Source organism: Ixodes scapularis, unplaced genomic scaffold (assembly GCF_016920785.2).
Source record: "Ixodes scapularis isolate PalLabHiFi unplaced genomic scaffold, ASM1692078v2 PGA_scaffold4__175_contigs__length_147842914, whole genome shotgun sequence".
Lineage (NCBI taxonomy): Eukaryota > Metazoa > Arthropoda > Arachnida > Ixodida > Ixodidae > Ixodes > Ixodes scapularis.
Window position 1 is genome coordinate 806,734 of NW_024609879.1, and position 27,872 is coordinate 834,605.

Sequence of the window (27,872 nt, forward strand, 5' to 3'; positions counted from 1 at the left end):
GGAATCGTGACGTGCTCTTTCGCGTCGGCATCGTCGACCGGGTTTAATCGCGCACTTCTTTTCCAAATAATACGGCGATCCGTTAGATATATCGCCGTATGAGTGATATTTTTTGGTTTTGGAGCTTCCCACCTATCCGCCCGGCCTTGTTTTGTGAGTTCGAAATTTCGGTTCAGTATCCCTTTAACGCTTTCAAGACGGTCTTGCCAACATCCGACGTGCGTGGGTGCTTCTTTCATCTATCGCAGTGCGTTTATCGCAAGGTTCAATCTGAAGGACTGCAAGAACTATACGCCTGTGATTCTCAAATCAACTTGGAGGCCCGCATGATACCTACTCTTTCCATGGTACCCCGGAGTGATGTGGAAGATGTCTTCACCGAACTGGCGTCCAGCGTACACTCAGCTCTGCAACCAGTGATAGATTACTTTGAAGATACCTTCATAGGACGGCCAACGGCTGGGGGAAGGCGAGACGCACAGTTTCCAGTGGAACTCTGGAATCACCATGACACCGTGCTCCAGTGTGACTTCAAGACCACCAACTCGGTGGAAGCATGGCACAGGGGCTTCCAGGCTCACGTGCAGTGCTCTCACCCGTCTCTTTGGAGGTTCCTGGAGGTTCTACAAAGAGAGGACTGCATGCAGCTTCACCGGCTCACACAACTTGAGATGGGGCAGCGATCCAAGCCGGCAACAAAGTATGTGAAGGTTTCCGAGCGCCTGCAGACACTCGCTAGACAGTATGACCGCAACCATGCTCTTCGATTTCTCAGAGACGTTGCTTGTAACGTATCCTTCTAAATTTTTTATTGCACGTGTTTTGTGAATAAACGATGTTTCAAGTTAAAATCTTAGGACTGGCCTCAGATGTTATGCTTGCTTCCTACACCGAAAGGCCAGTGCACCGAAAAGTCCGTGCACCGAAAAGTCCGTGCACCGAAAGTCCGTGCACCGAAAAGTCCGTGCACCGAAAAGTCCGTGCACCGAAACGTCCGTGCACCGAAAAGTCCGCACCGAAAAGTCCTACACCAAAACGTCCTGCACCGCAATGTCCGGATCCCCTGTACGACACGGATGTTGGTAGTGTCTTCCAGGAACCACAGCAACCTCCGAATACATGGCTTGCACCGACATTACTTGGCCAGACACAATGGGGAAAAGGCACGTGAGAGCGTACCCTCCGCTGCGTTAATTTTTCCACAAAAGGGGGCCATGGGCGATACAATGGGAGAAAGGCGTGTGAGAGCTTAGCTTTCACTGCGTTAACTAGACGCTTTTCACCCCCAGAAAGGAGGGCGGACAGACGCCACGTGCAAGCCTGCATTCTTCTAGTGCTCCAAACACTGGAAGAATGCAGGATCAACGAGATAACACATTTGACGAACCTCTACGGTTAAAAGGTTTCGCTAGGTCGGATACGTGCAACGACCGGTGTTTTTCGGTTTTAATCGGGGCAAAAATATCCAACCACCGTTTTTTTTTCGGTTTTAACCGATTTTATATTTTTGTCAGCGACGGAAGTTTATCGGTGTTTTTCGGTTAAAACCGGAAAATACACACCCTAGTTATAACCAAGCCGGTGGTGGTGATATGTGCATCCAATTCACCAACAAAAACAGCACTGCAAACTTTCTGCTTCAGTTGGACAGGGTTCTCTTGACGATCCTCAAATATACCGAAAACAATAACATTGTTCCGTCGACTACAATTTTCATAGTCATCAAGCTTCTTTCCCATTTGAGAAACAGTCACTCTTAAGTCAGAAACAGTGTGATTTAGCTCAGCAACATTAGCCTCGTAAGCCTGGAAGGACTTTGCCGTGTTACTGACCTCATCAATGGAGGCCTCAATAGCACATAGTCGCTTATTCCTTTCGCATTTGTTTGATGTACTTGGCCACGTCCTTCCGGCTTTTTTAAAATCTGCTGAATGGGATCCTGCGTATCAGCTTTACTTGCTTTATCAGGGCCGGGGTTAGTTTCCACGTCTCCAGCCAGTAATAACAACAACTTTACCGTGCGAACACATTCTACAAGGATGCGAAGAACAGTGCCGGGGCATGGCAGCACAATAAGGCAAACATAATTGCTCTTAAACTTGTAATAAACTGACTTATTTTTACTAACCTGCGTAATCAGGAAGAGCCATTTAGTCGTAATGCTCAGAGATGCGCTACCATGCCCACTGGCGAAATCCAGCCGGGACGCAGCTTTTGTAGGCGATGTCGCTGCAGTCGGGAACGGTGTAGACGTCATGAAGCCACGTGGTCCCGTTGAGCAGTTATCGTAGATGCAGGGTGAGTGAGCATCTTGACGCTGCACTTGAGGCGACGGGTGCTGGCCACGTGTTGGAAGGCGACCGACCGATGCCAGCATTAACTGCGTAATCAGCAAGAGCCATTTAGTCGTCATGCTCCGAGATGCGCTACCATGCTCCATGTTAGTGAGCGCGTTGTTAATGATGTTTTGTGGGTTTTCCAATAAATTAATGGTTGTGTTGTAGTTACCTGCTATTGCATGTGGCTGGTCAGCCCTCAAGCGAGGTCGTCAGGGTGGCTGGTTGGTGTGAAGATTCGCCACTCCTCCTCACCCACCTTTACCCCCCTGGTGTGAAAGGATCACCATGAATCATTTCGATCTGTATGAGTGTCCGGCTTTCGGTGACTATATACACGAACTCACTTCTGTTACATCACGGCACGCACGGTGGTGGCGCGTCGGGCGCACTTCCGGTCTGGGGCTGTGGGCAGAAGTCCCCATGTGAGAAGTGTATTCCTGCGTTGTTATGAAAGGAACCAGACAAAAACCTGCCTTCTCGTCAAAACGCCGCGACTGGGGCTGTACCAACAGTCGAGAAAGGTTTGAAGGTCAGTTTTCATGCGCTCGGTTCGTCCGAGAACGTGGATATGTGCCTTGAAAAGGGAAAACCCGACGCCGTCGGACCACGATTGCTTGGGCGGGAAGCACTTTGGGTTGAATTCACGGATACTTGTGGTCATCAGATTTATTTGTTTTGTTCCAACATGAACGCCGAAAAACCGTCAAGTTGTACGGACCACCTGCGGACTACATTCAGTGCGTCTTCAATATCAAACGGCCGCCTGATCGCTCGAACTGTCGTCTGCTCTTTCAAACGTTTCTGCTTATTGTCTGCTGTTTTAGATGACACCGGCCCGTAGAACAAATGTTGGCCCGGTACTTGCGATAAGAAGTAAGTGCACGCATCAAAAGACTGAAGTTTGAAGATTGATAAGCAGGCTCGATCTAAACAGTAGACACAAGGAGCTGTTGCTCATTGTTACCAGTGACCATCACCGATTTGTTATGCCTGATTCACTCGGTCTGATGCTGCTTGTGATTTTCAGTATCGACGTCGACAATCTCAGGTACGGCTCACGCTTTTGCAGCCCGAGCGACGTCGCGACTGAAAATTGCGAGCGAAATCTCATCATGCGAATCGGGCTTTAGCGTCCATTCTGCGGCGTCCACTCGGAATGAATCGCCGCATGTCACATTATTCAAGCAAAGCTTTGCGGTGTAACGAGCCTCGGTGATTTTGCTGAGGATGCTCAAGTAGTCAGACATTATCTTGAAAACGTAGAATCAACAATTCGAAGGCGAAAAAGGGCAGGGGGACTCACACCGACGCCGACAACATCGCATTTCAGACGGCGAGCTTCTTGCCCACACTCCATCGCGCATGCGCGGCGCCGGTGGCGTCCGCTAGGGGCGCTCCGGTTCGTTTGTAAACATGAGTTGGTGTATAGTGAAGAAAGAGTAGGTATTTATATTTTGGGGGTGAGGGTCTTGACGTATATATAAGAGCGGTCGTGTTCAAATAAACTAGAAGCTATGGTTGAGACGTTGTTGTTTTGTCCGTTTTTTACGGTTTCGTGTCTCCGGTTACTATGAGCCTTCCACATTTATTGATATATTTACATGAGTAAAAATGAAAGAGAAAAAGCGTACAGGCACACCGATATATTTATTTATGCATAGTATAGTAGGTCAAACACATACAGAAGCAGAAAAAAGAAACGCCGATACCACACTTACATAAAATGCCCCCCCCCCCCCCCTCAAAAAAAAAAAAAAAAAAAAAAATTGACGGCGCCGGCGGCGCGTTGAATTTATTGAGCGACGGCGGCGGCGGCGTGCTGGATCTGGGGATTTCGGCGGCGGCGGCGGCGGCGCGGCGCGCCTGCTCACAGGTCTACTCAAAGGCCATGAGAAAAGTGACCTCTGTGGGCATGTTCCAAAATTTACTCGATCCTACTCCAGGGTAAGGGTTTTCTACCTTGGCGTTCTAAAACCTACCCGCGTCCAGCGTTTATCAATCTGTAATGTCACGTGACACGACCCGCCGGGGAAACTCGGATTCATTTGGGTAAGATTTGGTACACAGCCCGAGTCAACGATGCTCCGAGGAGACCTGTGCGCCGGTCAGAAATCGCTGGCGGCGGCGCGCCGGTGTTTGTACTTCCGGCGGCGGCGTATCGACGGCGCGGGGGCAAACGAATCGGCGGCGGCGTGGCAAGGAACAGGGTGGGGAGAGGGGTGTAAATTAGAGAGCGAGGGGTCGTTTGAATATAGAAAACAAAATGCAAATAGCATAAAAAAAAACACGCACTTTTTTTCCTGGAGAGTTACGTTGCTTTTGCCGTGAAGAGTGCGTGCGTTAGAAGAATGAGGTACTCCGGCGTCTTGTTCATACTGTTTTGTGAGAGAATATGCCACCGGCCACAGCCGCGGCGCAAGATCCTCCGCAAGACGAGCAGCGACGACAACAGGTACCAGCGCATTCGACCTCATGCACCACGCACTTGTCGCGCGCCCCGTGCCTGACAAGTCGACCGAGCACGTCCTTCGATTTCTAGAGCTTGTACTCTCATTCCGTACGCCGCAAGCCGTCATCACCGACAACGGCAGGGTCCTAACCTCACGTTCGGCTTCGCGGTACTTCGGACAGGCAAATTCAGAACATCCTAACAGTACCTTACGCTCCCGAAGCTAACGGCTTTGTCGAAAGCGCCAACGGAAAAGTCCTCCCATATCTACGAAAGAACGTCAACGGCAACATCAAAAGGGTTTGGATTTGGGCTAGTTGGTTGAACATGTTTAGGGGTTAAAAGCGCTAAAAACGACGGACGAGTAGGAGAGACACACACCACAAAAGCGCTCTGTGGTGTGTGTCTCTCCTACTCGTCCGTCGTTTTTAGCGCTTTTAACCCCTAAACAGGCAACATCAAACATTGGAGTGGAGCGACTATCTCCAGGCAACCACCTTTCAAGTGAACCAGCAGCCGCACGCCGGACTCCAGTCATCACCGTTCGAACTCCTCTTCAACTTTGTCCTACGTCGACCGATGGACAATGAATTTTTCCCCCTTCCCGACGAGGTCGGCGACGCCCACGCGAAACGCGACGCTGCGAACGCGAACCTCGCTTACTATACCTTCACGGCATGAAGTGTTCCTACGATGCAAAACATCAACCAGCTCCATACTGCGTCAGAGACAGGGTATAATACACGAACGGCCTTCGTACCTCAAAACGCGGCCCGCTTTTCCACGGACCCTACGTTGTCACTTTAGTCATCTTTAGTCATCACCGAAGTGGACAAACAAACCTACACCATTTCGGGGTCTACCTCGCAAGGCACACCGGATTGCCGCCAAGCTGCAGATCCTCCGATTACACGCGCTTCGCGCTTCGGCGAGAAGACCAGGCACGTAGCCAGGGGGGGGGGGGGGGGGGGGGGGCGCCCGCCCCCCCCCCTCCTTTTAAAATCTGCCATTATGCTGGAACCTCCTCTCCCCCCTCCCATTCATACAGCATTTTGTCGGGGGTGCCACGGATTGGTGCAATGACGCAGCGTGTATCTACGCTGAGGCTTGTGGATTAAATCAGTTGAAGGTGAGCGCTCTGTGGTGTCTGTTCTTCCTCTGTCTATGTCCTAAAGCGCAATCATGTTTTCTCACGTACAATACCAACTCGCCCAACAATCAGCAATGGTAGGAGAGTTCTGAGGGAGACCATGCGTATTTTGACCTCTGGTAATTGTGTAAGCACACCGTTTTTTGCATTGGGCAGTGATATGAAGCGTTTTTTGTGTCTCTAAGGTCTTGTTTTGTGGGTTTTCCAAGAATTGTAAGGGCTGTGCTGGAAGCGGGGTGGTCAGGGTGGCTGGTTGGTGTGAGTCGTTTGGATCTGTCTGGATCATGAATCATATGGGTTCTGTCTGAGTGTCCGGCTTTCGGTGACCTAGCGAACAGGAGGTGTCTCTTCTTTTGGTGGTAAGGGTCTTGAGGTATAAATAAGAGCGTTCGTTGTTCAAATAAAGCACAAACTGTGTTTGAGACTTGTTGTTTTGTCCGCTTTTTTATCGCTCCGTGTCTCCGTTTACTAGGAACTTATACATTTATTGATATATTTACAGGAGTAAAATGAAAGGAAAAAAGCATACACACATTAGTGTATGTATTAATTTTTATGCATAATTTAGTAGGTAAAACTCATGCAACAGCAGAAAAAAAAAAAAAAATTGGTGGCGCCGGCGGCGGGCGGCGGCGGTGGCGGCGGCTGCGCGCCGGCTGGCTCTTGGGATTCCGGCGGCGGCGCAGGGCGGCGAGAGCAAAAGAAGCGGCGGCGGCGGCGGCAGCGGCGGCGGCGGCGGCGGCGCGGCGGCGCACAGGTCTACCTCCGAGATCCGACGCGCGCGAGCCACAGTGCAGCGGCGCGCTTTTCAAATGCAGATGGTGGTGTTCTATGGGTCGCTACCACGGTGGTCGCTACTGGAAATCACCTGTGATCGTGAGTGGAAGCCATGATCTTGAATTTTTGTCTAAAGTCTGGAACACATTATGCGAAAAAATAGACCGAGAATCGCACGGAAATCGGACCATCCGAAACCCGGGATTTCCGGAAGACGAGCTACATGAAGCATTTTTTCCCTCACGGAAATCGCAATGAATTATGATTTCTGCGTGCTTCACCGGGTTTTCTCACGCCGAGCCGCCCGAAAAAAATATCTGACGCTCCAGTCTGTATATGCTGGAAAAAGCGATGAAGAAACTTCATCGTGACGTCGCCGGTGGGAGGAGCCTAATCTTAATCGGCGGCGAACTCAACTGGCAGGGAACTTCATCGCGGCGCGTTGATGACGTCGACGGAGAGTGGCGATTGAGTTGAAACTTCATCGGGATTTGTCAACAAAATATGTCCCTAGAGGGAAATGCGCAACGCCGCATCGAAGGGTCTGTTAAAAACAACTTTTTTAACTTCTGAAAATGTATAATGCGGTAAAATCTAAATGTAATTACCGGTGTCAAGTCTAGGTCGCATGAATCATGTCTTTTTACGTAAGTGAAACAATTTAGATGATCGCAATGCGTGAGCTGCATCGCGATCGTGATGAATCGTCATGGCCGACGGTGGATGTCGCACGTAAAGTGCTCGTGTGTCTGTACGAAGATTTGCCTCACTTTCAGAATTTTTGCTGTCAAGTCGGTCTTTTTCACGTCGCGATTACCACTCGGCAGTCTGGTGGGGGACGTGAACCAAGTGTCCTCGCTGAACTCGAGGAGTACACTGTTAGCAAAAATAACACGCCCAGACGTGTAAACTGTTGTCCCATAGCGGACACGTCGAAACGTGTTCGTTTTACACGGAGCCATCTGTGTTTTTCGTCTACACATGAGGTGCTGTGCAAAGTTAACACGCTACACCGTGTTTGCCTTCCGAGAAGCACGGTTCAACGTGTTCCTTACGAAACATGGCGGACAGCAGCCGAGAACAGGCGAGGGACGAGCCCAGCCAGCCGCGCCTTTCAGCCGAACTGAAAGCATACAGGACGCGTTCGTTCTCGTTCGATGTCTTTTATGCACAGTAAACAGTCTCCGAGCGGCGGACGTAGCTACGTGCAAAGGTACCTACGTGCATCGTCGGCGGTCGGTGGCGTCGGCAGCTACGACAAAACCGCTAGACAAAAACAAAAAAAAAAAAAAACGAATATTGAACTTACATGGATAAATAGCTCAAGCAAACTCTTGTAATCGGGCGGTAACTTGCGCCACCTAGTGCGATTTCTAGCAACCAATGAAAAAAAAAGCAGGAGTCGGTTTATACGCTGGGAACTACCACGAGTAGACTGCTACTCTACATACATCACAGACAACACGAGCACCACGTAGGACACAGCAGCGACACATACACAAACACAACACCGACACTACGCCCGACACTTCCTACTAACAACGGACTCTCCCCGCGGCGTATATATGCTTGACATGTACGGGTGAGCTCTTTGGTCGCTGACCGTTACCGATTTATAGAAGAAGACACAAAACACGGCACAATGGACAGCCGTATGTAAGAACTGTTTGCATTTAAAAAGTATGGAGGCAAAATCTGTAAAATGAGTCCTTTGCGAAAAACAGCGATGTACTAACAATAAATCTTAAACCGGCCATGCAAAAGTTCAAATTTTTGTTATTTTCATGCTCGACCAGTGTTATGAGCAGTCCGACTCGCTTGAATCAGATAGAAAAACAAATGATTGGGATTTTATCAGTACGTATTCAATAATCAATGGAAATTATACTTGCGCAAGGCATTTTTTGTATATATTATTGTGAAGGACATCCGCCCAACACTTCACTTCCGCTAGTTGTAGTACGCGTACGGGAGCAGACGCCTTCACTTTTGGGGCGTTTTGATGCAGATTGTTGTCGTATGTCGTGTTGGTGTCGAGCGAAGCGGTGAGGCTTGGCAGTTTGTGACCGGTGTTATTCGTGATCATTAATGTGGCGCTGATGCGATTTTTTTTTTAAAATATTTCTATATAGCCACAGTGAAAATTCAAGAGCCCGTGGCACTGCATTATGCTAAAATCGCGAGCTCCTTCTCTGTTGACGTCGTTTTTCTGGTAGCACTCGTGGATACTGCAAGCGTTTAAACAGTGCACAGTCTCGCCTACATCCGCGGTGACGTACTCGACCTGTTGAAACTTATTGCTTGCGTCATTTTGGAGTACGCAAGGCAATTATCTCGCTGCTCTGGTTTCGGTTATAAAAGCCAGGCAAAACGCTCGTAGTTCCCGCCCTCAGTACACGTTGGACATCTTCCACACTTTGACACTGGATAACTGGATGAACGAGGATTTACATTTACTTCAGAGGTCACACTCGCCGCTTCCTCACCGTCGAGCAGCAGGATCAGCTGGCGACAAGCCGCGTATGAAAGGCTCGAGCATCAACAGCCCAAGTGCACTCGGTGCCGATGCGGGCGATGCGGGTTTCTGTCAACCGCTAGCCCAGCACAAACCGTGACCGTTCCAGCTCTTCGTCATGACGCGGTGTTGCAGAAAGCAGCGTATAATACCACTACACGGACCACCGAAGCGAACGCACTGTTATCGTAAATCTTGGCTTGTGATTGCGCCTAAATTTGTAAATAATCTTATTCTTTTTTCTGGAGACGCAAACGAAGGGCATAACAAAATCGTTTGCATATTCCGCATACCTCGCAAAAGCATCAGTCACCTTGCGAGAAGCGCAAAACACGGTGTCCGCACCGTCCTGACTTCCCAGTCTCTTACCTGCTTTAGAGCACTCTGTACCTGTTAGTAGGTATGTCTACTGAAACTGCAACTTGAAACTTGGGGCAGTGCCAGAGGGAAAAGAGACAAATTCGGGCCTCTTCCCAATGTAAAGAAAAACCACTATGCTCTCTACGTAAAAAAATTGGTCTCAGTTCATGCATCTGTGGGCAGGTAGAAAATCTTGCCCTAGTTTATTCACACCGCATGATGAGCGCAACAAACTCACACGAGTCACACGAGATTTACAGGAAAACATCGGTGGTGACTTAAGTTTCCCTGAAATTCTGTATAACCGGTCGTTTGCGGGACCGAATCATCTACTCGAGCGGTGTGCGTCGCTGTGCGAACACGTCGCTGTGCAAATGCAGTCTAACGACACGAAGCATAGAAACGGCAGATTTAGGGAAACTATCCGAAGTCCCTTGTTCAATTAAAACGACGTAATTTTGTTGAAAACGTCCGCAGCATTTTACTCACGGTATGCGTCGGGAATCTTCCACATTTTGAAACGGAACGAAGGAAGATTTGCTTTTAAGAACGCTCGCTGCGTCCTCCCCGACCAGCTGGACCGGATCAGCTGACGACGACGGGGCTAAACCCGTCAAACGCAACCCCACAACAACCAATATGAGCTCCGCGTTAGTGCGGGTTTCTACCTACAAGCACCGCACCACACACCACGAACGTTTCGGCCCTTTCTCGCATCGCCGTGTTGCCCCAAACAGAACGAGATCGCCGAAGAACGCAGCGCTGTCGTGAACCTTGGCTTGTGGTTGCGCACTCCTGGACCCTGTGACTCCCCTCGCTTTCAAAGCACACACGACGAATGGTACTTTCCGTCTTCCGGGAACATCACAGGGGCACTTCTCCGGTCACGTCTTCACTATGTGCTCGCAAACTGCTAAGCTCTATGCGAAGCTTCTCGCGTCCCGTCAAACCAAAACGATAGCGGCTGCCAGAAATTTCTCCGGTCAAACAAAAAGAACGAAAGCCAACCGGCTCTTGCTTCCACCGTACATGGACGTTGCGCTTGCGCCATGGCCAGATCGGCCAGTCTGTCTATGCTGGAAAAAGCGATTGAGAAACTCCATCGTGACGTCGCCGGTGGGAGGAGCCTAATCTCAATCGGCGGCGAACTCAACTGGCAGGGAACTCCATCGCGGCTCGTTGATGACGTCGACGAAGAGTGGCGATTGAGTTGAAACTTTATCGGGATTTTGTACCTGAAATTTCCCTCTGGGGAGCAGTGATGTCCCTATGGGGAATATTTTTAGTGCGCAGTGAAGCGTCTTGCAAAAGCAATATTTGTAAATTCCCAAAATGTAGGATACAGTCCAATGGACCTTTTCTAAATACCGACGGCACCAGGCGGTGGCTGCTCGAACTAAAAATCGAGGAAGTGACCTACTTGCGCTACCAATCGATACTGGGAGCTCTGTCGCCGTGCACAACGCGACTTTAAAGAGGGAAATCCATAGCGTCCACCCAAACGTCGTGTTTTTCTTTCCGTCCACTTTCTTTTTTTGTGTAACACAATTATATATATGCTGCCAGTACGTGTTCTACTCGTCGATCTACAACCTCATTCCGAATTTCCTCGATTTTTCGTGCCGACTTCCACCGCTTGGCATCGGGCGCTCGCGCGTGCGCAGAACGCTTCTCGGAAAAGGTCCATTGAAATGAAAACACTTGCATTCAATTATGGTTGCTCCAAAAAAAAAATATTTTTACGTAAGGGGCACAGTAATCGTGTGCTGCGGCACTTCGTGATGAACCGGATCTTCGGCTGTTCTGTGGATGTAGCAATGGCCGAAAACTGTGCGAAAAAACGTAGGCTCGGCGCTCGCGTGTCCCCAGGGCAGTTCGCGCTTTTGTTAGACTATCTGGCGGCCAACCCGGCCCTTCTTAGGGCCGCCACGGATAGTCCGTTGACTAAGGAAGAGCGGAACGCCCTGTGGGACACAGTGGGAACCGAGCTGAATGCTCAAGGCCCGGCCATAAAAAGCCGGGCCGAGTGGAAAGCTCACTGGAATGGTCGCGTGTGCGCGGCGAGGCGGCGCGATAGCGACATTTCTTGTGCCACTAGACAGACCGGCGGGGGTGTGAACCCCATACCCCCCCTAAACGCCGAGGAGGAGAAAGTCCTGGCCCTCGTGGGCACCGATTTATCGAGGGGGTGCGGGGGACGACGAGTCGGAGTGGCGCCGATCGTGGAAGTACCTGCAGAGGCGGTAAGTACGTAGAATCGTAGCTCAGGTGCTATGCTGCGTTTGACCTATTGAGCAAGGACTAAATAACGCGAACTGGAGCGTTTGTGCTTTCTCCTGTTGTTTCCGTGAAAGCTTGGATCGTGCTCCTGAAGTTCACGGGCAATTGTTCTCATGGACCATGCTCTATTTATGCCTGGAGTGTTGGAGATGCCACATTACATTCACACATCGCCAGAAAGCCGGTCCTGTTGACATGCTGTTGTGTTGACCGGGTTTCACTGCATTATACAGGACCCCTCACCACCTGATGAGGACGAGGCAGCACCGGAATCACCCCTTCCTGTGCCGACACCCACTGCACAAGTGGCAGCGCCACCCCAACCGAGTGGTGCGTGCGAAAAGCAAATTTACATATCGTAGAATGCATACTTGCTACTTTCGATTTACCTGCATCTCCTGCACCGGTGCATTCTGCAGCACTGGATTTACGAGTGCGGCCTGTAGCAAAACTCGACTCGAAGCTGACTGCTGCACTTTTCTGCACCATGCTACACCTTTCTGCATCGGTGGAGGCTGGTGCACATGCAAGTCGAAGGCCAGTGTAGAATGTGCCTCATGTTATTTTCAGTACACCAGCCGCCAGGTGCCCTGCCTCCCCGTGTGGTGAGGGTACGATCTGGGCCAGAGTGTACCACCAGGGACCTCCTGGCTACGCAGAAGGAGCAGCTGGCTGCCCAGCTGGACCTGTTGGCTACCCAACAGGGCCTTCTGGCCACGCAGAGGGAGCAGCTGGCTGCCCAGCGGGACCTGGTGGCCACCCAGCAGCTACAGCTGGCAGCATTGCAGCAGATAATTGAGCTGCGCAGGGGCACACAAGAAGCAATACGTGGGCTGACAAGTGTAAGTATTCTGTTTTAAACCATCAAGCACCCTGGGCAAACTCCAGCCATGGTGCCCCTCCCCCTTCTCCCGTTTTGTAGGTATAATGGCACGCTGTGCGAGTAGACGCTGTGCGAGTAGTGGGCCAACACAAGTGTTTTGTCAGATGAGAAGAACCACATTCCAAAAACAAAGGGTGTTGTGTTCAAATAAATAAATAAAAAGCTAAAAGAATGTCAAGAGAGTGCAGCAGTGTCCCCATATTGACGGCACCCTAGGTGGTCGCCACTTTTAGGGCCGGCCCTGCCCGAGAGGCATACTTACTAATGAGAGCACTGACATCTGCATTCAAACCATCCGTTCCGTTGCACGATACGCCAAGAACATGCTGTTCAAGTACTATTTATTAAACATGTCCTTATTGAAAGATTTGCAGTAGAATTCGTTTTTTGTGAGTATATCCCCTTTCTCCTTTGCCTGCAGGCTGTGGAGGGACCAGCAGCCGCCAGCACACAGCAATCATCATCATTGACAACCTTAATACTACACCTTATGGGGGTGCGGAACTTGCAGCCGCCACAATAAAGAAATCTCGACATAATTTCCTTTGTCATTTATTTTATAGTGCTCTAAAGATGACCACATTTACCCTTGTCAACAGTACACCACAACACACAAATGTTGCAATCCTAAGAATAAAACAAAATATCGGATTGAAATGCCCATAATCTATATAAACACTTTTATTACAAATTTCTAAAATCGGTAAAAGGAAAAAAAAAAAACATCTATATCAGGTGAGAGCGAACTGCTACACAAGGCTTCCATAGTTACTGTAAAGGGAGATGATAATTTAACATGTAAGTTACAGTACAGTGACAGGAAAACCTGACAGGCTGGGGCAGCAAGAACCTGTAGGAAGCAGCAACTTCTTAGTGGGGTGTTGCAATATTGCTTAAGAAAACAATAATTATACTTGTCATCCCAAGAAAAGAAAAATAAATGGAATGGATCGTAGTTCGTACGCTGCACAAGTGGAGTGAGGCGTAGAAGATTTTGTTGTCGATAAAAGCAATCCTTTCTGCATGCAAAAAGCCTTGCGATTTGATTCAGAGTAATCTAAAATGCATGCTCAAGTGCTTGAATACAGTAGACAACTTAATATTTGCAATTATTTGCAACTGAAATATAGACCCCCACAAATATATTACTATATGGTAACAGTTACATAGCATACAACTCCCAATCATGAAATTTTGTGCCTGTGAAATATTCCCAAACCTCACACTTCCCAAATATTGAAAAGTGTCGAAAATAAAGTGGTTTACAGTGCATGGCATAAAGGGGAAAATCGATAAAGCACCAAGAGAAGCAAAGGCAAGTATAGGACGATCATGTCTACAACAGCAATCAAAGAAATATACATAAAAGTTGTACACACAAAGTTGTATCACATCAGACAGGTTGCAAAGGAGGACTCAAAGAACCAAGCACAGGGATAAGTATATTGCACTAATATGATAAACATAGCCATGGACAAAGCCAACAAACCAGCAGGGGCATGTTACCATGCACTACATGCGGCACACATCATGCCAGTGGCAAGAGAAACCACTTCCACTGATTGCCAGCAAGTTACAAGGTTAGCGGCTGTCAACATCTGGCTGAGTGACCTTAATATTCCCAACAGCACTGTGCTCAGCTGTGGTGCTGATAGTCGTTGACCTCTCAAATGATTGACGCTCAGAGGAAATGGTTCCTCCCGCCACTGCAATGGAAATCCCCCAGACGTAAAAAAAAAGTAGCCTGGATAGGGTTTTACACTTGTGCAGGGCGAGCAGGGCGAGCACGGCGACCCCGTCGAGACGGACGACCCCAGTGGGCAGGACGACCCCGGTGAGCAGGGCGTGCGTGGCGAGCGGAGGCAGCCACCTCCCTCACTTTGCGCCGCCGCATCGCTTGCCCTCTCTCCCTCAGGGTCCGGGCTTGGGGTTCACAGTCGCTGCTGTCTGACCCCTCACAGTCCTCGGAATCCGACTCATCAGACACGAGGGGCTCGGGAACAGGCTCTGGGATTGTGCAATAAATGCACACATTGTGCAAAACGACACATGCAGTGGCTATATTGCAAGCCCTCTCAGGGTCGTAATGGAGGGCTCGATACCCCTGTAGGCATCTAAATTTGTTTTTTAGCATGCCGATGCATCGCTCCACAATTGAGCGGGTGGACCGATGCTTTCTATTGAAAGCGGCCTCGGCTCCAGCTGGGTTGCCTGCAACTGGGGTGAGCAGCCACGGCTCCAATGGGTAGCCGCTGTCACCTGCACACAACAATGTGACAGGATTCGTCATGAATATTCTGCCAAAAGTCTGAATGCATTTCTGCAACATAAATGGTTTTCAGGGCAAATGCAGCTTCTACTGGTGGCCACATGATTGGGAGTTGTGTACTCTATCCCACTTTCCTGCGCAAAGATAAAAAGGAAAGACAGGACAATGTTTAAATGAGATGCTACCCTACAGTCTAATGTCTGCAGAATAGCATCAGGACACCTCAGAGTGCATTGCTGCAACTGGGAGCAACCTAGCTTCTATTTGAAAAAATCACAGTCATTAGTAGACACCGAGACCAGGTAACCCAGGAGACTATAGACGAGGTCAAGCAACTAGAGCCACAAGCTGTCGGTGCCCCTCATTATTTCTCTCGGATAAGGAGTGTTGCTTTTTAGCTAAGCAAGGTACCCTGCTCAAGTCAGTTCAGGAGCGTGTGACCTCTACATTGTATGTTTTCTTTCCCCGGCTTGTTTGGTTGTGGCACCTGCAGCATTTGCACTCGACGTCAGCACTAATACAGTTTAGTTGTAGGTCAGTGCTTTTATCTGTTTGGGTTCTTTTACTCTGTTTGTGTCGCTGCACCATTCGTACTTTAAAGAACAGATTGCTAAGTAGCCCCAGTTGTTCCTCACTTTCACGAGCCATTGCTGGTTTCCTGGTGGCTTGTGGCCAGAGAGATTTTGGTTGTCAGACTGCATACTGCCACAAGAAAATTTGTCGAACTACAGTGGCAGGTAATTAAAAAAGATGAATGAAATAAAATTGTCTGGAACTGGTGTTTTTAGGTAATACTGTGTGTATTTTTATATGACCTCAGGAACATATGAAACATGCAACAAAATTGTGGCCAAAGTCAAGACGGGACAACTTGCAAACTACTTACCAAGCAGGCACTCGTCAGCTTGAATGAGCTTCCCGGCGACAAACTCCTCTCTCAGGAGGGATGCCCGCCACACAAACGAGTCGTGCACCGACCCTGGAAATGTCCCATCGAAGCTCGTGATCCTCAAATCGGCGTCGCAAACCTGCAAAATAAAAATGTGGTATTTAGCGTGTTTGTTGGCTATTGAGCTACTGTTGATGCCCAAAGCAAAAATGCCTGCTGTCTTCTCACACGTTCAATGAACTCAACTTTTCTGTTTCCTGAAGTTTAATAGGGAATGCCAAGTGTGAAATATTCATTGGTGTTAAATACACTGTGATGATTTTTAAGTACAAATGATCAACTCAAGCGCGTAGCATAGAAAACATGGCTCCCCCCGGTTCTAATGTGTGTACAGGTAACGTGCACTGTACTGTGACCCTAAAGCATGCAACATCACAACAGCTGAGAGGTTTTGATAGGTATGTGCTGAGACGCGGCAGCTCGAGTGAGTGCACGCCCAAGTAGCAATTGTTCTTCTCTCTCTGTATGGTTCCGAAGGACTCAAGTCAACATAACAATTCTTTTTCATATGGTAATGATGACACACGTGTAGCTGTCAGACAACAAAAATGCAAGAGTAGCGAAATGTGAACCCAAGCTGTGGCGGGGTGCACTGAATCGACTGCGGCTACTGAGAAGTGACTCGCCGAACACCGGCAGTGTGGATGTGCAGTGGTCGCGTGTCACTACTCGCCAGGGTGAACGTGCCTTTAATGTGTTAAATGATTTCGCCATCCGTCACTTTTAAAATCGTTCCAAGTCTACTAGTTATCTTTTACTCAATATACATCTCACCAAGCGTTTGGCGCAGGCGTGGTGCCGCCACAACTTTAGTTTGCAGGAGGCACACTGCAGTGCATGAGGACTCATGCCATCTCCTGCTCTACACGTGCAGTTCCAGTGGGGTTGTTGCACGTGCAGAAGAACTAAAGTTCCCTCGAGGCATTGCGGCAGCAGTGGCATAGTTAAAATGGCTAGTGAGATACGTCTATTAGTATTTCCAGACTGTTAAGTTTGCCTGCATTGTGATATCCATTGAGCTTCGAGGAACAGACCGGGAATTGACGAGCACATGCCAGGCACGCACATTGTTACTCCGATTTCTTTTTGACAACCTGTGCTTTATACATGGTGGGCACACCAGAAGCATCCTCTGGCCGCCTATCACATATGTATAACTTGGAACTGTGAAAATACACTTACCACCATAGCATTGAGGGCATAGTAGTTTTTGCGGCACCAGTATGCCGCCTTAGAGAACCGTTCATCGTTCTCAGATGGAGCCCGGATGGCAATCTGAATCCCATCAACGCACCCTGTAAAACAAAATGGTTTTCAGTTCACTTTATCTCTATGAACACAAAACTTCAAGGAGAAGGGCTGGTGCCGTGCTAGGGCAAATGAAAACACGAGAATGAATACAGCATGCTGCAACATAGTTAATCGGAACAATTTTCTGATCCTGGGGGTCGCCAACTTACGATAGTTCTCGCCCCTATCATGTCCGTGTGCTTTAATAAGTCGTTAGACTGATTAAGCTATCACGTCCAAATTCTATTTTCTACCGAAAACTCTCGACTAAGCGCATTGATTGACTGTCAGACACAGCAGTGTTAATACATAGAGGGTATTTACCGATCACGCCACTGAAGCCGCACAGAAGGTAAAATTTCCTCTTGGCTGCCGCCTTCTCTTGGTCCGTCTGCGGGAACTTCACCCACGCTGGACCGAGGCAATCGATGATTGCCTCCGTCACGTCCACCAGCACGCGACTTACACTGCACTGATGAATTGCAATGTTTTCATCGCTTGCCACTGTGCCCTGGAAGCCGCCAGCGGCATAAAAACGGAGGGCGACGAGTACTTGCAGCTCCACGGTCAGCACATGAGGCCCCACGCGACGTCGTTGGAGCTTTCGGCGGAGCTCGTTGCAAAGCCAACGGGCTACGTCCTTCGTGAGGCGGTATTCACGCACAAACCTAGCCTCCGACATATCGAAGGCGTCGCGGTGGTTCCGGAAAACGCGCTCCGACTCTGAACGTAACAACAGCGCCCCGTCTGTCTATGCTAGATCGCAAGCTCAACGATGAAGTTAACTCAATCGGTCTCTGATTGGCTGCCCTTTTGGTCACGTGATGTGACGTTGCGATTGAGTTTTTCCCTACGGATTCCGACGGAGTTCGAGCTATGCTGTTGAAATAATGAAGTTCGCGGTGACGTCAAAATGTCGTCACGATTGAGTTTGGCGATGGAGATAACTTTGTAGTAGTCGGGCAGCAAAAGTTGCCAAAGTCAATGAAGATGGCGACGTTCAAGCTCGCGGACGGGGCGGACCAAAGTGGACTATCGCTACGTTTTTATGTGTTCGCCGTTCAAGGTTCGTCAGGGACGTAATCGGGGAATACTGCCCGACACTCACTGGTGCTGACATTTGCCGTGGAAGCTTTGGCGGCGTCGCGAAGGGCCCCATAGGTGACCGCCGAGCAGCAAGTGCTCTCTTTGAGCGTTACTGGCGGCACATTTTGCTGCGACGTAGACGTCACCGTGCGTCGGTGTGCTGCGAGTCGCATTCTTTTGATGATACAGAGGCGATAATCGATGACCCGGGGCTGAAGGTGGGTGGGCTTCGCGCGCCAAGTGAAGACGGAAAGACGACGACCAAGAAGTTCAGCGATGCGAATTCAGCGGTGTTGTCGGTAAGTGCTCAATACACATTTTCTCAATGCGCTTGCACGAGAGCTCTCGGTAGAAAACGCGTGCCTCGTTCACCGTGATGAGTGTCGTGTGAGATAGTCGCACGGATTCAAGCTTACTCGTGATTGCATGTGTATCATCCAAACGTCTCGGGCCTCAACATCTGGAAATTGTTCTGCTGCAGCACGTTGTGTAAGTTTTCATTTTACGATTGCAGGTTCAAACTGCTACGGTATCTTGTTCTTTGCTTGTGTTGTCTGAAACGTTTCTGCTACTTTTCTGCCACACCGGGTAGGGCGCCTCGTCAAGCTGCAAGCCATGCAGCTTGACGCTTGACATTATATGCCCCATCTCCCACCTTTGTATATAAAGGAAAATAAAGAGATTATAAACTCAATTGACACCCCTTTGCTCTGAAGGCATAATTTTGGGTATTGTGCAAGACAAGTGGAATATCTCCACTTTTTTTTCCAACTTTTTTGTTATTACATTTTCAGCCTTTTTGGGATCGTATGCAACTACTATCTCCAAGTAGAGGCTGCATTAGCATATAGAATTTCTACCTAGTCTTGATGTGCTTTTGGACAACTGAAAATGTTATGAAACATTCATGTCAGATACCACCTCACTGTTGTGTGCAGGTGACTGCGACAAAACCCTGAAGCCATGCTTGCACACCAATTCCTCGCAACCCCAATGGATGCTTTATTGCTTAGGATTCTGTCGTAGAGCAGTGAATGGGATGCTGAAAAGCAGGTTCCGGTGGTTGCAAAGGTGCTAGGCACAGCAACATCATTTGACTTTCTGCACAATGTGGGCTTGTATTGCTCTATTTTGGGGCCTCTCCCTTGAGCCCCAAGAGTCCGACCCTGAGGACGGTGTAAGTTTTGACAGCAGAGGACACGCTGTGCGGTGCTGAATATCTGAAAAGTGGCCACCTCTGAAAGTATGTGCTGCCTACCAGGGTCTCCCTGCTCAAACTTGAAGCCTGGCTGCTGTTGAGGCTACTACGAGCTTTGTCTCTCGTCACATCTGCGAAATATACTTGTGTGTATCCGTTTGCAATGTTTTGTCATACTTTGTTACTTGCTAAATCAAGTAGACACGGTAAGTCCCTTTGGTTGCAGAGTGGTCTACCTCAAAGACAGTTCAAGCGGAGTTTTGGTATGGCACCTAAAAATGGAAATTTGTAATAAGGTGATGTTTCTGAAAAAGCTTTTTAACACAATGTTTTTGGCAGGTTAACCTTGCAAAAATGCAAACCGCATAAGTGAAACGTCGAGGCATTAGAATCGAGAATAAAAGAGGGCCTCCTCATGGGTGGCATCTTGTTTCCCATTGACTGCATAAGCATTCTGGCTCTAACAGTATATTGTTCCAAGCATAGAGGAAGAAAAGGTGAAGAATTAACTGTGGTTGTTGGTATCTGGACGATTGAACTTGCACCGCCGTGTCACCGTTAATTGTCAAATTTCTGGTTCCCTGTATATGAAATATACATCGACATCTGAAGTCGAGATACGAGTCCCGGCACATAAACAATTGCACCGATATTTCGTGACCCAAAATTTGTATTCGATGTATGACAATTTTGTCGGGTATGACCAAGGTAGTGCTGCAAACCTTTTTTCCATGCTATACTGAAATCATGACAGACGCAAAATGGTGCCTAGGGAGCATGTTTTATTGTGAAAGGAAATTCTGCACCCCTATGAGGGGCAGCACGAGTGTGGTCAGTGAAGATGACTGCTGGCTATCTGCAGCTGCTTGTCCCTCCACAGCCTGCAAACAAAGTACACGAAAAGGGTGAACGTTTATAAAAACGAGCATTTGTAAAGACTATGTTACAGAAATTGCATAGAACAAGAGAATCCCGGGGTGCGGTGAGCAGTAGTGTATGGCATACCACTGCTTTTACCTTCTTTTAGAACTCTTATGCAGTGCTGGAAATATCAAGAATGCGAGACTCCTGAAAGACATTTTGTTTATGCGGGCACCTTCCTAACCAAGGAACTGCTCAGACCAGCAAGCTCATGCTGTGGGTCTTCCAGTACAACACACAACCTATGAAGCAAGCAGCCTTGAGCAATGTGCACCTAGCATGATCCAATTACTTTGCAGCAGACAGGCCTGCTCTGTCCATTACATGAAAAATGGAAAGCGAAAAGTGGGAAATCACTCACTTCAAAACACAACACAAGGTCCGAAAATGAAAAGGAGCGAAAACAGAAGAGTCCTGCATTCACTTTCCTTTATGCTATAACTGTCTGTCATAACTGATTCCCAATGACAATTTAACTGTTGTTCCCGTTAATGTTTGTGGTGCTGAGGAAGTGCAGCTCTTCCGCATTGCATTGAGCAAACAACAAAGACTGTGAGCCCAAGCTGCTCTGGGTGTAACTCAATAAAGCAAGGACGAAGAAACTTGGCCTGGAATAATTCATTAGTGCCATATGACACAGGTTTTCTTTCGACGGTTCTCCAAACAATGCTTGCCAGCCAATTTTAGACCTTGACTGCACTTCTCTACATCTAGGGCACTCATGCTGTAATGTTGGGTGCTCAGCAGCATGTGCAATGCAACCAGCTGCTCCCGCTGAGTGGGCGAGAGGTCCTAAACAGTGCAGCTGGGGGCAGTTCAGGCCCTCACCATCCAGTGTGGCAGTGTACAGCTGCAGCTGAAAAAGATTAGCACAAGTGACCGATGACCGGAGTAGCAAAATTGCGACAGGCAGCGCTACTGTTCCCGAGCGCGCCGATAGCGAGTTCCAGTCATGTTCCATGTCTCAACGTTGGTGGCTGCCAGAAAATTGAGGGATAAGATAGCTTTAGGATGGGCTGCTTTGTGCCGCCCACCACCGTGTGTCGCGATTTTGCAGCTCCGGTCGTTGGTCGCATGTGCTTATCTTTTTCCACTGCAGCTCTACCTGATGACTGGTGCACAGCTGACATGACACAGTTCCAGTAGCATGCATACATGGTTTGCAGGTAATGTCATGTCAGTACAAAGGACAAGACCTTTGAGTACTTCCAAGGGCACCGTGTTGGTGACCACCACTTGGTACATGTCAGACGTGGTTAATGGCAGAGGCTGCTCATATTGCCATGCACGTCTCCGAGCAAGCTTGCCCGTGGCCGATTGGTCATTGTGCTTAGCTTGCACACAAAGGGCTGAGGTATGATGCCTGGCCGCACATGCACCTTTTTGTTATTTCTGTAAATGTTGCATTCTGGTTTAATTCAAGAATCCCATTGCTTGTTCAAAGTCAGAATGTTCTACGCACCAAACTTTCTATGCCGATTGTTCCAGAAGTCCACGCATATACATAAGGGGCTCTGCGTGGCGATACAGAGAGAGTCTCGCTCTTGCGCTCGATTGTGCTACTCCGCCGACCTTCGATGCCTGTGATGCTACCTCTTTGTATTTTTGTTTTCGGCACAAGTTTGCCAAATTAATTGTTTAGTTTCTGTTCATTCATCACCTGACCATCTGTCATTCGCGAAATTTTGGTGGATGTGCGGGACATTAACAAAAAGGTGCATGCGCAGCCAGAAATGGAACCTTGGCCCTTTGTGTGGGAACCAAGTACGAGAACCATTCGCCAACGGGCGCGCTTGCTCGGAGACATGCGGGGAAATATGTGCTAGTGCAGGCACTTGGGCTAAGCCTAGGCAGAAGTTTAAACCGTCAAGTGATGATGACAAAGTTTGTCCGTGTTTCTCCAGTTCAGTACGCAGAAAATATTGCTCTGTGTGGTGGCGAGAACCCTCTGCTACTTCCTCTCAACTGTGACAGATTGTGATATTTAGCCAAAGGTGGAGGACGTGAATACCTGAGTGCAAAAAAATGAAGAGAAGTATACAAAACTGCACGTCGATGATTTTGCCGAGTTCGACAGGCAATGCCCAGCCAGGTGCGTCCTGCTTCCGCAGCCCTTTGCAGCAAATAATTTTAGAAGTGGACCTTTTATATAAATAGCGGACACCGGTTTTGGAATTGGTGAGCCAGTTTTGTCTTAGTGTCATTCCCATGTCAATTTCAGGGCAGTGGGTAGATATGGTGCTCCCGGGTATGTTCGGTGGAAGCAGGTTGCTGTTGGGAAACAGGACCGGAGGCACAGTCTTTTTCCTGACACAGTCTCATTAATTGGATCTGTGTCTTGTCCGATACAAAACTCAAGTAACCACGTGTGGATTGTATCTGCACCATGTGTACATTTAAGTTTTTGTAAGTCTTGCTGAGGTGTCACCTTGCTAGAAACATCAACACGGTTGGACCTACAGTCACCTTGGGAGCTACCGACCGGGCACAATATGTTAATGACAGCATCTTCTACATAGTTATGCACAGTGCAGGTCATGTTCACATTTTTGTGTAATTGCTGAGGTGGGTACAAAAGCTGTCACTTTAGGCCACTGGAGCCAGCGCAGTTCACCATGATCACAGTGTAGCAAAGCTGCAACCCCACAACATCAATGGCCACCAGCATGAGGCTACCGTCGGCACTCATGCATAATACATGTCCTGACACAGGCGCAAACCACGTATTATGGAGATGAATCCAGACTGTTTTTTTATACCTACCATTTGGTGGTGGTGGAGCTGCCATCTGTGCTGGGTCCTCACTAGCACCTTAGGCCACAGCAGATGAGTCCTGCATCATCCAATCAAACACAAGTTAGCGCACAACGAATAGGCAGCCTTTCTGGTTCCGCGTTGATGTAATGCCCATTGCCTACACTTTAGAATTCAGGTATCGGAGTGCCTCATGCACAGCTCTAGAGAAATTAACTCGTCAGCTTGAGCGCTACGATCCGAGCTTTCAAGGAAACATTACGAGGCAGCACACTCGTGCAAAGTCAATAAGACCAAAAACAACACACTGTCTGTTTACTACAAGTAGCAAGTCTTAGGAGACCGTTACTGTGTTCTGCGGTGGCCACAGTACGGCTGGTAAGGCTTTAAGCGCGCTGAAAAGCATGCTTCAAAGTTACAGCGCGAGCTCCCAGTAGCAATATCGCTGCGCACGGCAACAGTACGCTAAAACCGCCCATTGAGATGCCATGCACTTACTTACCGACACTGCCGCCGAGATGCCGTGTGGCGACGGACGAGGCCCTCGGAATCATGCGCCTTCTTCCGTGTCTTAGCGAGGAACCTTTCTCATATGGCCAAGATTCTGTCCTACACTGTTAGCAAGTGCCGTGTTTGGTGAATATTTGGGGTGAAAAACACGCTATTTACACAAATTACCATAAATTTACACGATGAGTAACGGATAATACGTTCAGATATCATGCGAGGTTGTAAAAAACGTGTTTTGGTTCGGTCATACACGCATAACCGTGTAGCCGACCTCGATTAACACGCATCGCCTCCGGCGACGACCGCGGCATTGCCGGCTATTGAAGCACCGGAATGCTTGGGGACACACTTAGAAAGGACCGTCGAGACAAATGCCGCGGAAAGAAACATGTCTCAGAAACAGATATGCACCAAAAGCAATTACGCCATGTCGCGGGACGTTGGCGAAACCCGCGCTTACCGTGGCTCGCCGCCATTTTCTGGTCGATGGCAATGCGGCTTCCCTCATGTCGCCCATGTTTGCATTTAGTTTAGGGCTCTTGATAATAGTTTCTTACACACCACAAATAAAGTCATGGATCCAATTATTCGTTCAAAACAGTTAAAATGGATATAAAAAGCGTGTCTTCGATGTGAACACGTGACATTGCAGTTGGTTTCGTTTTTGCTTCAACCTTCAACTGCTTCAACTGCAAGCGATCTGTCTGTCTATGCTAGATCGCAAACTCAACGATGGAGTTAACTCAATCGGTCGCTGATTGGCTGCCCTTTTGGTCACGTGATGTGACGTTGCGATTGAGTTTTTCCCTACGGATTCCGATGGAGTTCGAGGTATGCTGGTGAAATAATAAAGTTAGCGGTGACGTCAAAATGTCGTCACGATTGAGTTTGGCGATTGAGATAACTTTGTAGTCGGGGGGCAGCCGGAGTTGAACTCAATCAGTAAAGATGGCGACCCTCACGTACGGGGCGTGTCTGTGTATGCTAGATCGCTAACTCAACGATAAAGTTAACTCAATCGGTCGCTGATTGGCTGCCCTTTTGGTCACGTGATGTGACGTTGCGATTGAGTTTTTTCCTACGGATCCCGATGGAGTTTGAGCTATGCTGGTGAAATAATAAAGTCAGCGGTGACGTCAAAATGTCGTCACGATTCAGTTTGGCGATTGAGATAACTTTGTAGATGTCAGGCAGCCGGAGTTGCCAAACTCAATGAAGATGGCGACGTTCATGCTCGCGAACGGGGCTGGCCAAAGCAATCTTCCACGGACCATAACTACGTCTTTGACGTGTTCGGTTCAAGGTCCGTCAGGGACGTAATCGCGGAATACTACCCGACACTCGCTGGCTCTGGCAGTTGCCGCGGAAGCTTTGGCGGCGTCGCGAGGGGCCCCATTTGCTGACAGCCGAACAGCAAGTGCTCTCAGCTTCTGAGTTGCTGGAGGCATATTTTGGTGCGGCGAAAACATCACCGTGCACCGGTGCGCTGTGAGTCGCGTTCTGTTGGATGTTAAAGAGACGATAATCGACCATCCGGGGTTCAAGGTGGGTGGACTTCGCGCGAACGGAAGATGGAGAGACGACAACCAAGAAGTTCAGCGATGCGAATTCAGCAGTGCGCTCGGTAAATACTCTTACGTATCAATACACTTTGTTCTAATACAGTCTGAATTGAACATTTTCTCAACGTGCTTGCACGACAGCTCTCGGTAGAAGGCGGGCGCCTCATTCAACGCGATGAGTGTCGCGTTGAATGAGGCCCCAACATCGGGAAATTGTTCAACTTAAGCACGCTGTGTCCGTTTTCCCTTCACACTTGCCAAACTCTGTTTGTATGGACAGATCATGATACATAATTTTGATTGACTGCTATTCACGCTGCACCACTTTGCTCTGCAAGACATCATTTTTGGTATCGTTGAAGCCAAGTGTAAATACCTCCACATCATTTTTTTTCAATTATTATTATTATTTTTGTATTGCAGGCTTTTGGGGATGTTATAAAAACCTACATGTTACTAGTTCCAAGCACAGACTGGATTAGCATAGAAAGCATCTATCTAGTCTTGATGTGCTTTTGGACAACTGAAAAGGTTATGAAACAATTTCAGAGGCCGTTGTGTGCAGGTGACAGCGACTAACCCCTGGAACCGTGAAACCGTGGTTGCATACCAATTCCTCGCAATCCCAATGGATGCTGTGCTGTCCCAAGGACAAGCTTAACAAAAAGAATTGCTTAAGATTTTGTTGTGGAGCAGTGAATAGGATGCTCAAAAGCAGGTCCAGTGGTTGCAAAGGTTCTGGGCACAGCACCATCATTTGCCTTTCTGCAAACGGCGGGCTCGTATAACAATAGGGAGTTTTAGCAGGTCGTTTCCACACGAACGGTTCGCCCTCGAACGCATCCGCGACGCCACTGCGCATGCGCGCGCGAGTCGTTCGGGGAGTCGGGAGGCTCGTCTCGTTCGTTTCTCCCATTCCGGCCGCTGGAGTCGTCACCGCAACGCAGCCAGCACCGTTCACGACTCGGGTAAAAAAAGATGGCGGTCGGTTTAGCGACCGCCTTCGCCGACCCAGCCGAGCGTTAGGCTTAGGATAGCGGGAGGCGATTTGTCGTCCTGTCAGTCTGCTTCATCTGAGAGGTAAAACCAAATCATTTCGAGGACTGCTCTCCATGGTAAGGGATCGTGAATGCTGTAAACTGGGCATGCTAGTAAATTTTTGCGATCTGCGGGCAGACTAGCTGCCGTGGCGATCGCGAGCAGACGAAATGATTTGGTTCGACGGCACACAACGTGAACGATCGTTCAACTTCAAGATGACAGAGACACACCACATACCTTTACGGTCGTTCAGACACTTTTTACTCTATCTAGCTTCGCAGTTCTTGAAATTCCGAATGGCAAATGTTACATCGGCCGTCTTGTTTACATCAGTCGTACGCCGGAAGGAGCTGCCACCACGGTGTCCGCCGCCGTCGCCACGGATTTACACGTTGCAGAATGTTTCACATGCTTACTAGAAGATGGCGCCACCGTTAAGCCCTATCATCATCATCGTCTACACGGTCGCGCCACTTCCACGATTCGCTAAAGTATGTCAAATTTGGCGTACGGTTTCACGGAACGGACCAGCTGTACCGTTCGTGATTTCGGAACCGTGAGCTTGAAAAACGACTCGCTAAAACTCCCTAGTATCTTCCCGAGCCCCTTGCTCCTCAAGAGTTCGACCCCTAGGACGGTGTGATCTTTGACAGCAGAGGACAAGCTGCGCAGCGTTGAAAATAATAAAGGTGGCCGCCTCTGCACCCCAAGTATGTGCTGCTTACCAGGGTCGCCCTCATCAAACTTGCAGCCTGACAGCCGTCGAGCCTGTTACGAGCTTCGTCTTTCGAATCGCCAGATCTGAAATATACTTGTGCGCATCTGCTTGCAATTTTGTGTCATACTTTGTAACTTGCCCAATCTAGTAGACATGGCAAGTCCCTTTTGACTGCAGAGCCAACCTAGCAAACAGTGCAAGCAGCATTCAATTTTGTTGGGTTCTTTTATCGACTACCTATAATAGATAAAGGAGCAGTTTGATACAAGGACACTTTTCTTATTCTGAAGCACTTCCATATGCATTAAAACGACTGACGCCAAGCCCATGGCAGGCAAGTCTGGTATTTCAGAAAATTCTGTTTCATGTTAGACAAAAAAAAAAAAAACAGACATGACAACAATATTTCTTTTTATTGCTTGGGTGCCTGGGCTGAACAAACACCACACCAAGCATGTGCTGCCAGAGTTTTTGGTATGGCACCTAAAATTAGAACTTTATATGTTTGTGATAAATTGCTGTTTATGGAAAAGCTTTTTAACACAATGTTTATGGCAAGGGTAACCTGGCAAAAATGCAAACCGCATAAGCTAGTTTCCGAAGCCTTACGACTGAGAACAAAAGCAGGGCGCCCTCACGGGGTGGCATCTCGTTTCTCATCGACTGTGCAAGCATTCTGGCTCAAACAGTGTATTGTTCTAAGCGTAGAGAACGAAAAGGTTAAGAATTAACTGTGGTTGCTGGCATGTGGATGATTGGAGCTCCACCCCGTACCACCGCTAATTAGGAAATTTCTGGTTCTTTGTATACGAAATTCACAT

General features: G+C 48.6%; 3 protein-coding genes across 3 annotated transcripts; 2 read left to right on the top strand and 1 right to left on the bottom strand.

Annotated features, from left to right (window-relative positions):
- Positions 1-263: 263 nt before the first annotated feature.
- On the top strand, positions 264-803 carry LOC115332132. The gene has a single exon (XM_029994427.3). The coding sequence runs from the start codon at positions 327-329 to the stop codon at positions 801-803; it is 477 nt and encodes a 158-aa protein (XP_029850287.2). The 5' UTR covers positions 264-326.
- Positions 804-11,476: 10,673 nt separating this feature from the next.
- Positions 11,477-13,280, top strand: LOC115329858 (translation initiation factor IF-2; the record flags this gene model as incomplete). The annotated part of the gene is made up of 4 exons (XM_029991552.2): positions 11,477-11,833; positions 12,104-12,200; positions 12,441-12,712; positions 13,175-13,280. Coding segments are annotated over 4 exons (828 nt in total), but the record flags the coding sequence as incomplete, so codon positions are not given.
- A 40-nt stretch (positions 13,281-13,320) lies between these two features.
- LOC115329855 (putative nuclease HARBI1) lies at positions 13,321-17,967 on the bottom strand. Its single transcript, XM_042293339.1, has 5 exons — positions 17,586-17,967; positions 17,154-17,266; positions 15,909-16,050; positions 14,633-15,012; positions 13,321-13,380 (listed from the first exon to the last, which is right to left on the bottom strand). The coding sequence occupies exons 1-5, from the start codon at positions 17,941-17,943 to the stop codon at positions 13,321-13,323; spliced, it is 1,053 nt and encodes a 350-aa protein (XP_042149273.1). The 5' UTR covers positions 17,944-17,967.
- Positions 17,968-27,872: the final 9,905 nt, after the last annotated feature.

Bases quoted from the DNA above. Each gene is read 5' to 3' on its own strand.
- LOC115332132 (XM_029994427.3), top strand. From the start codon at position 327: ATGATACCTACTCTTTCCATGGTACCCCGGAGTGATGTGGAAGATGTC.
- LOC115329855 (XM_042293339.1), bottom strand. From the start codon at position 17,943: ATGTCGGAGGCTAGGTTTGTGCGTGAATACCGCCTCACGAAGGACGTA. The intron at 17,267-17,585 runs GTAAATACCCTC...TTTGTTTTACAG, and splicing joins CGGCTTCAGTGGCGTGATCG to GGTGCGTTGATGGGATTCAG. The intron at 16,051-17,153 runs GTAAGTGTATTT...TTTATTTTGCAG, and splicing joins ATGCCCTCAATGCTATGGTG to GTTTGCGACGCCGATTTGAG.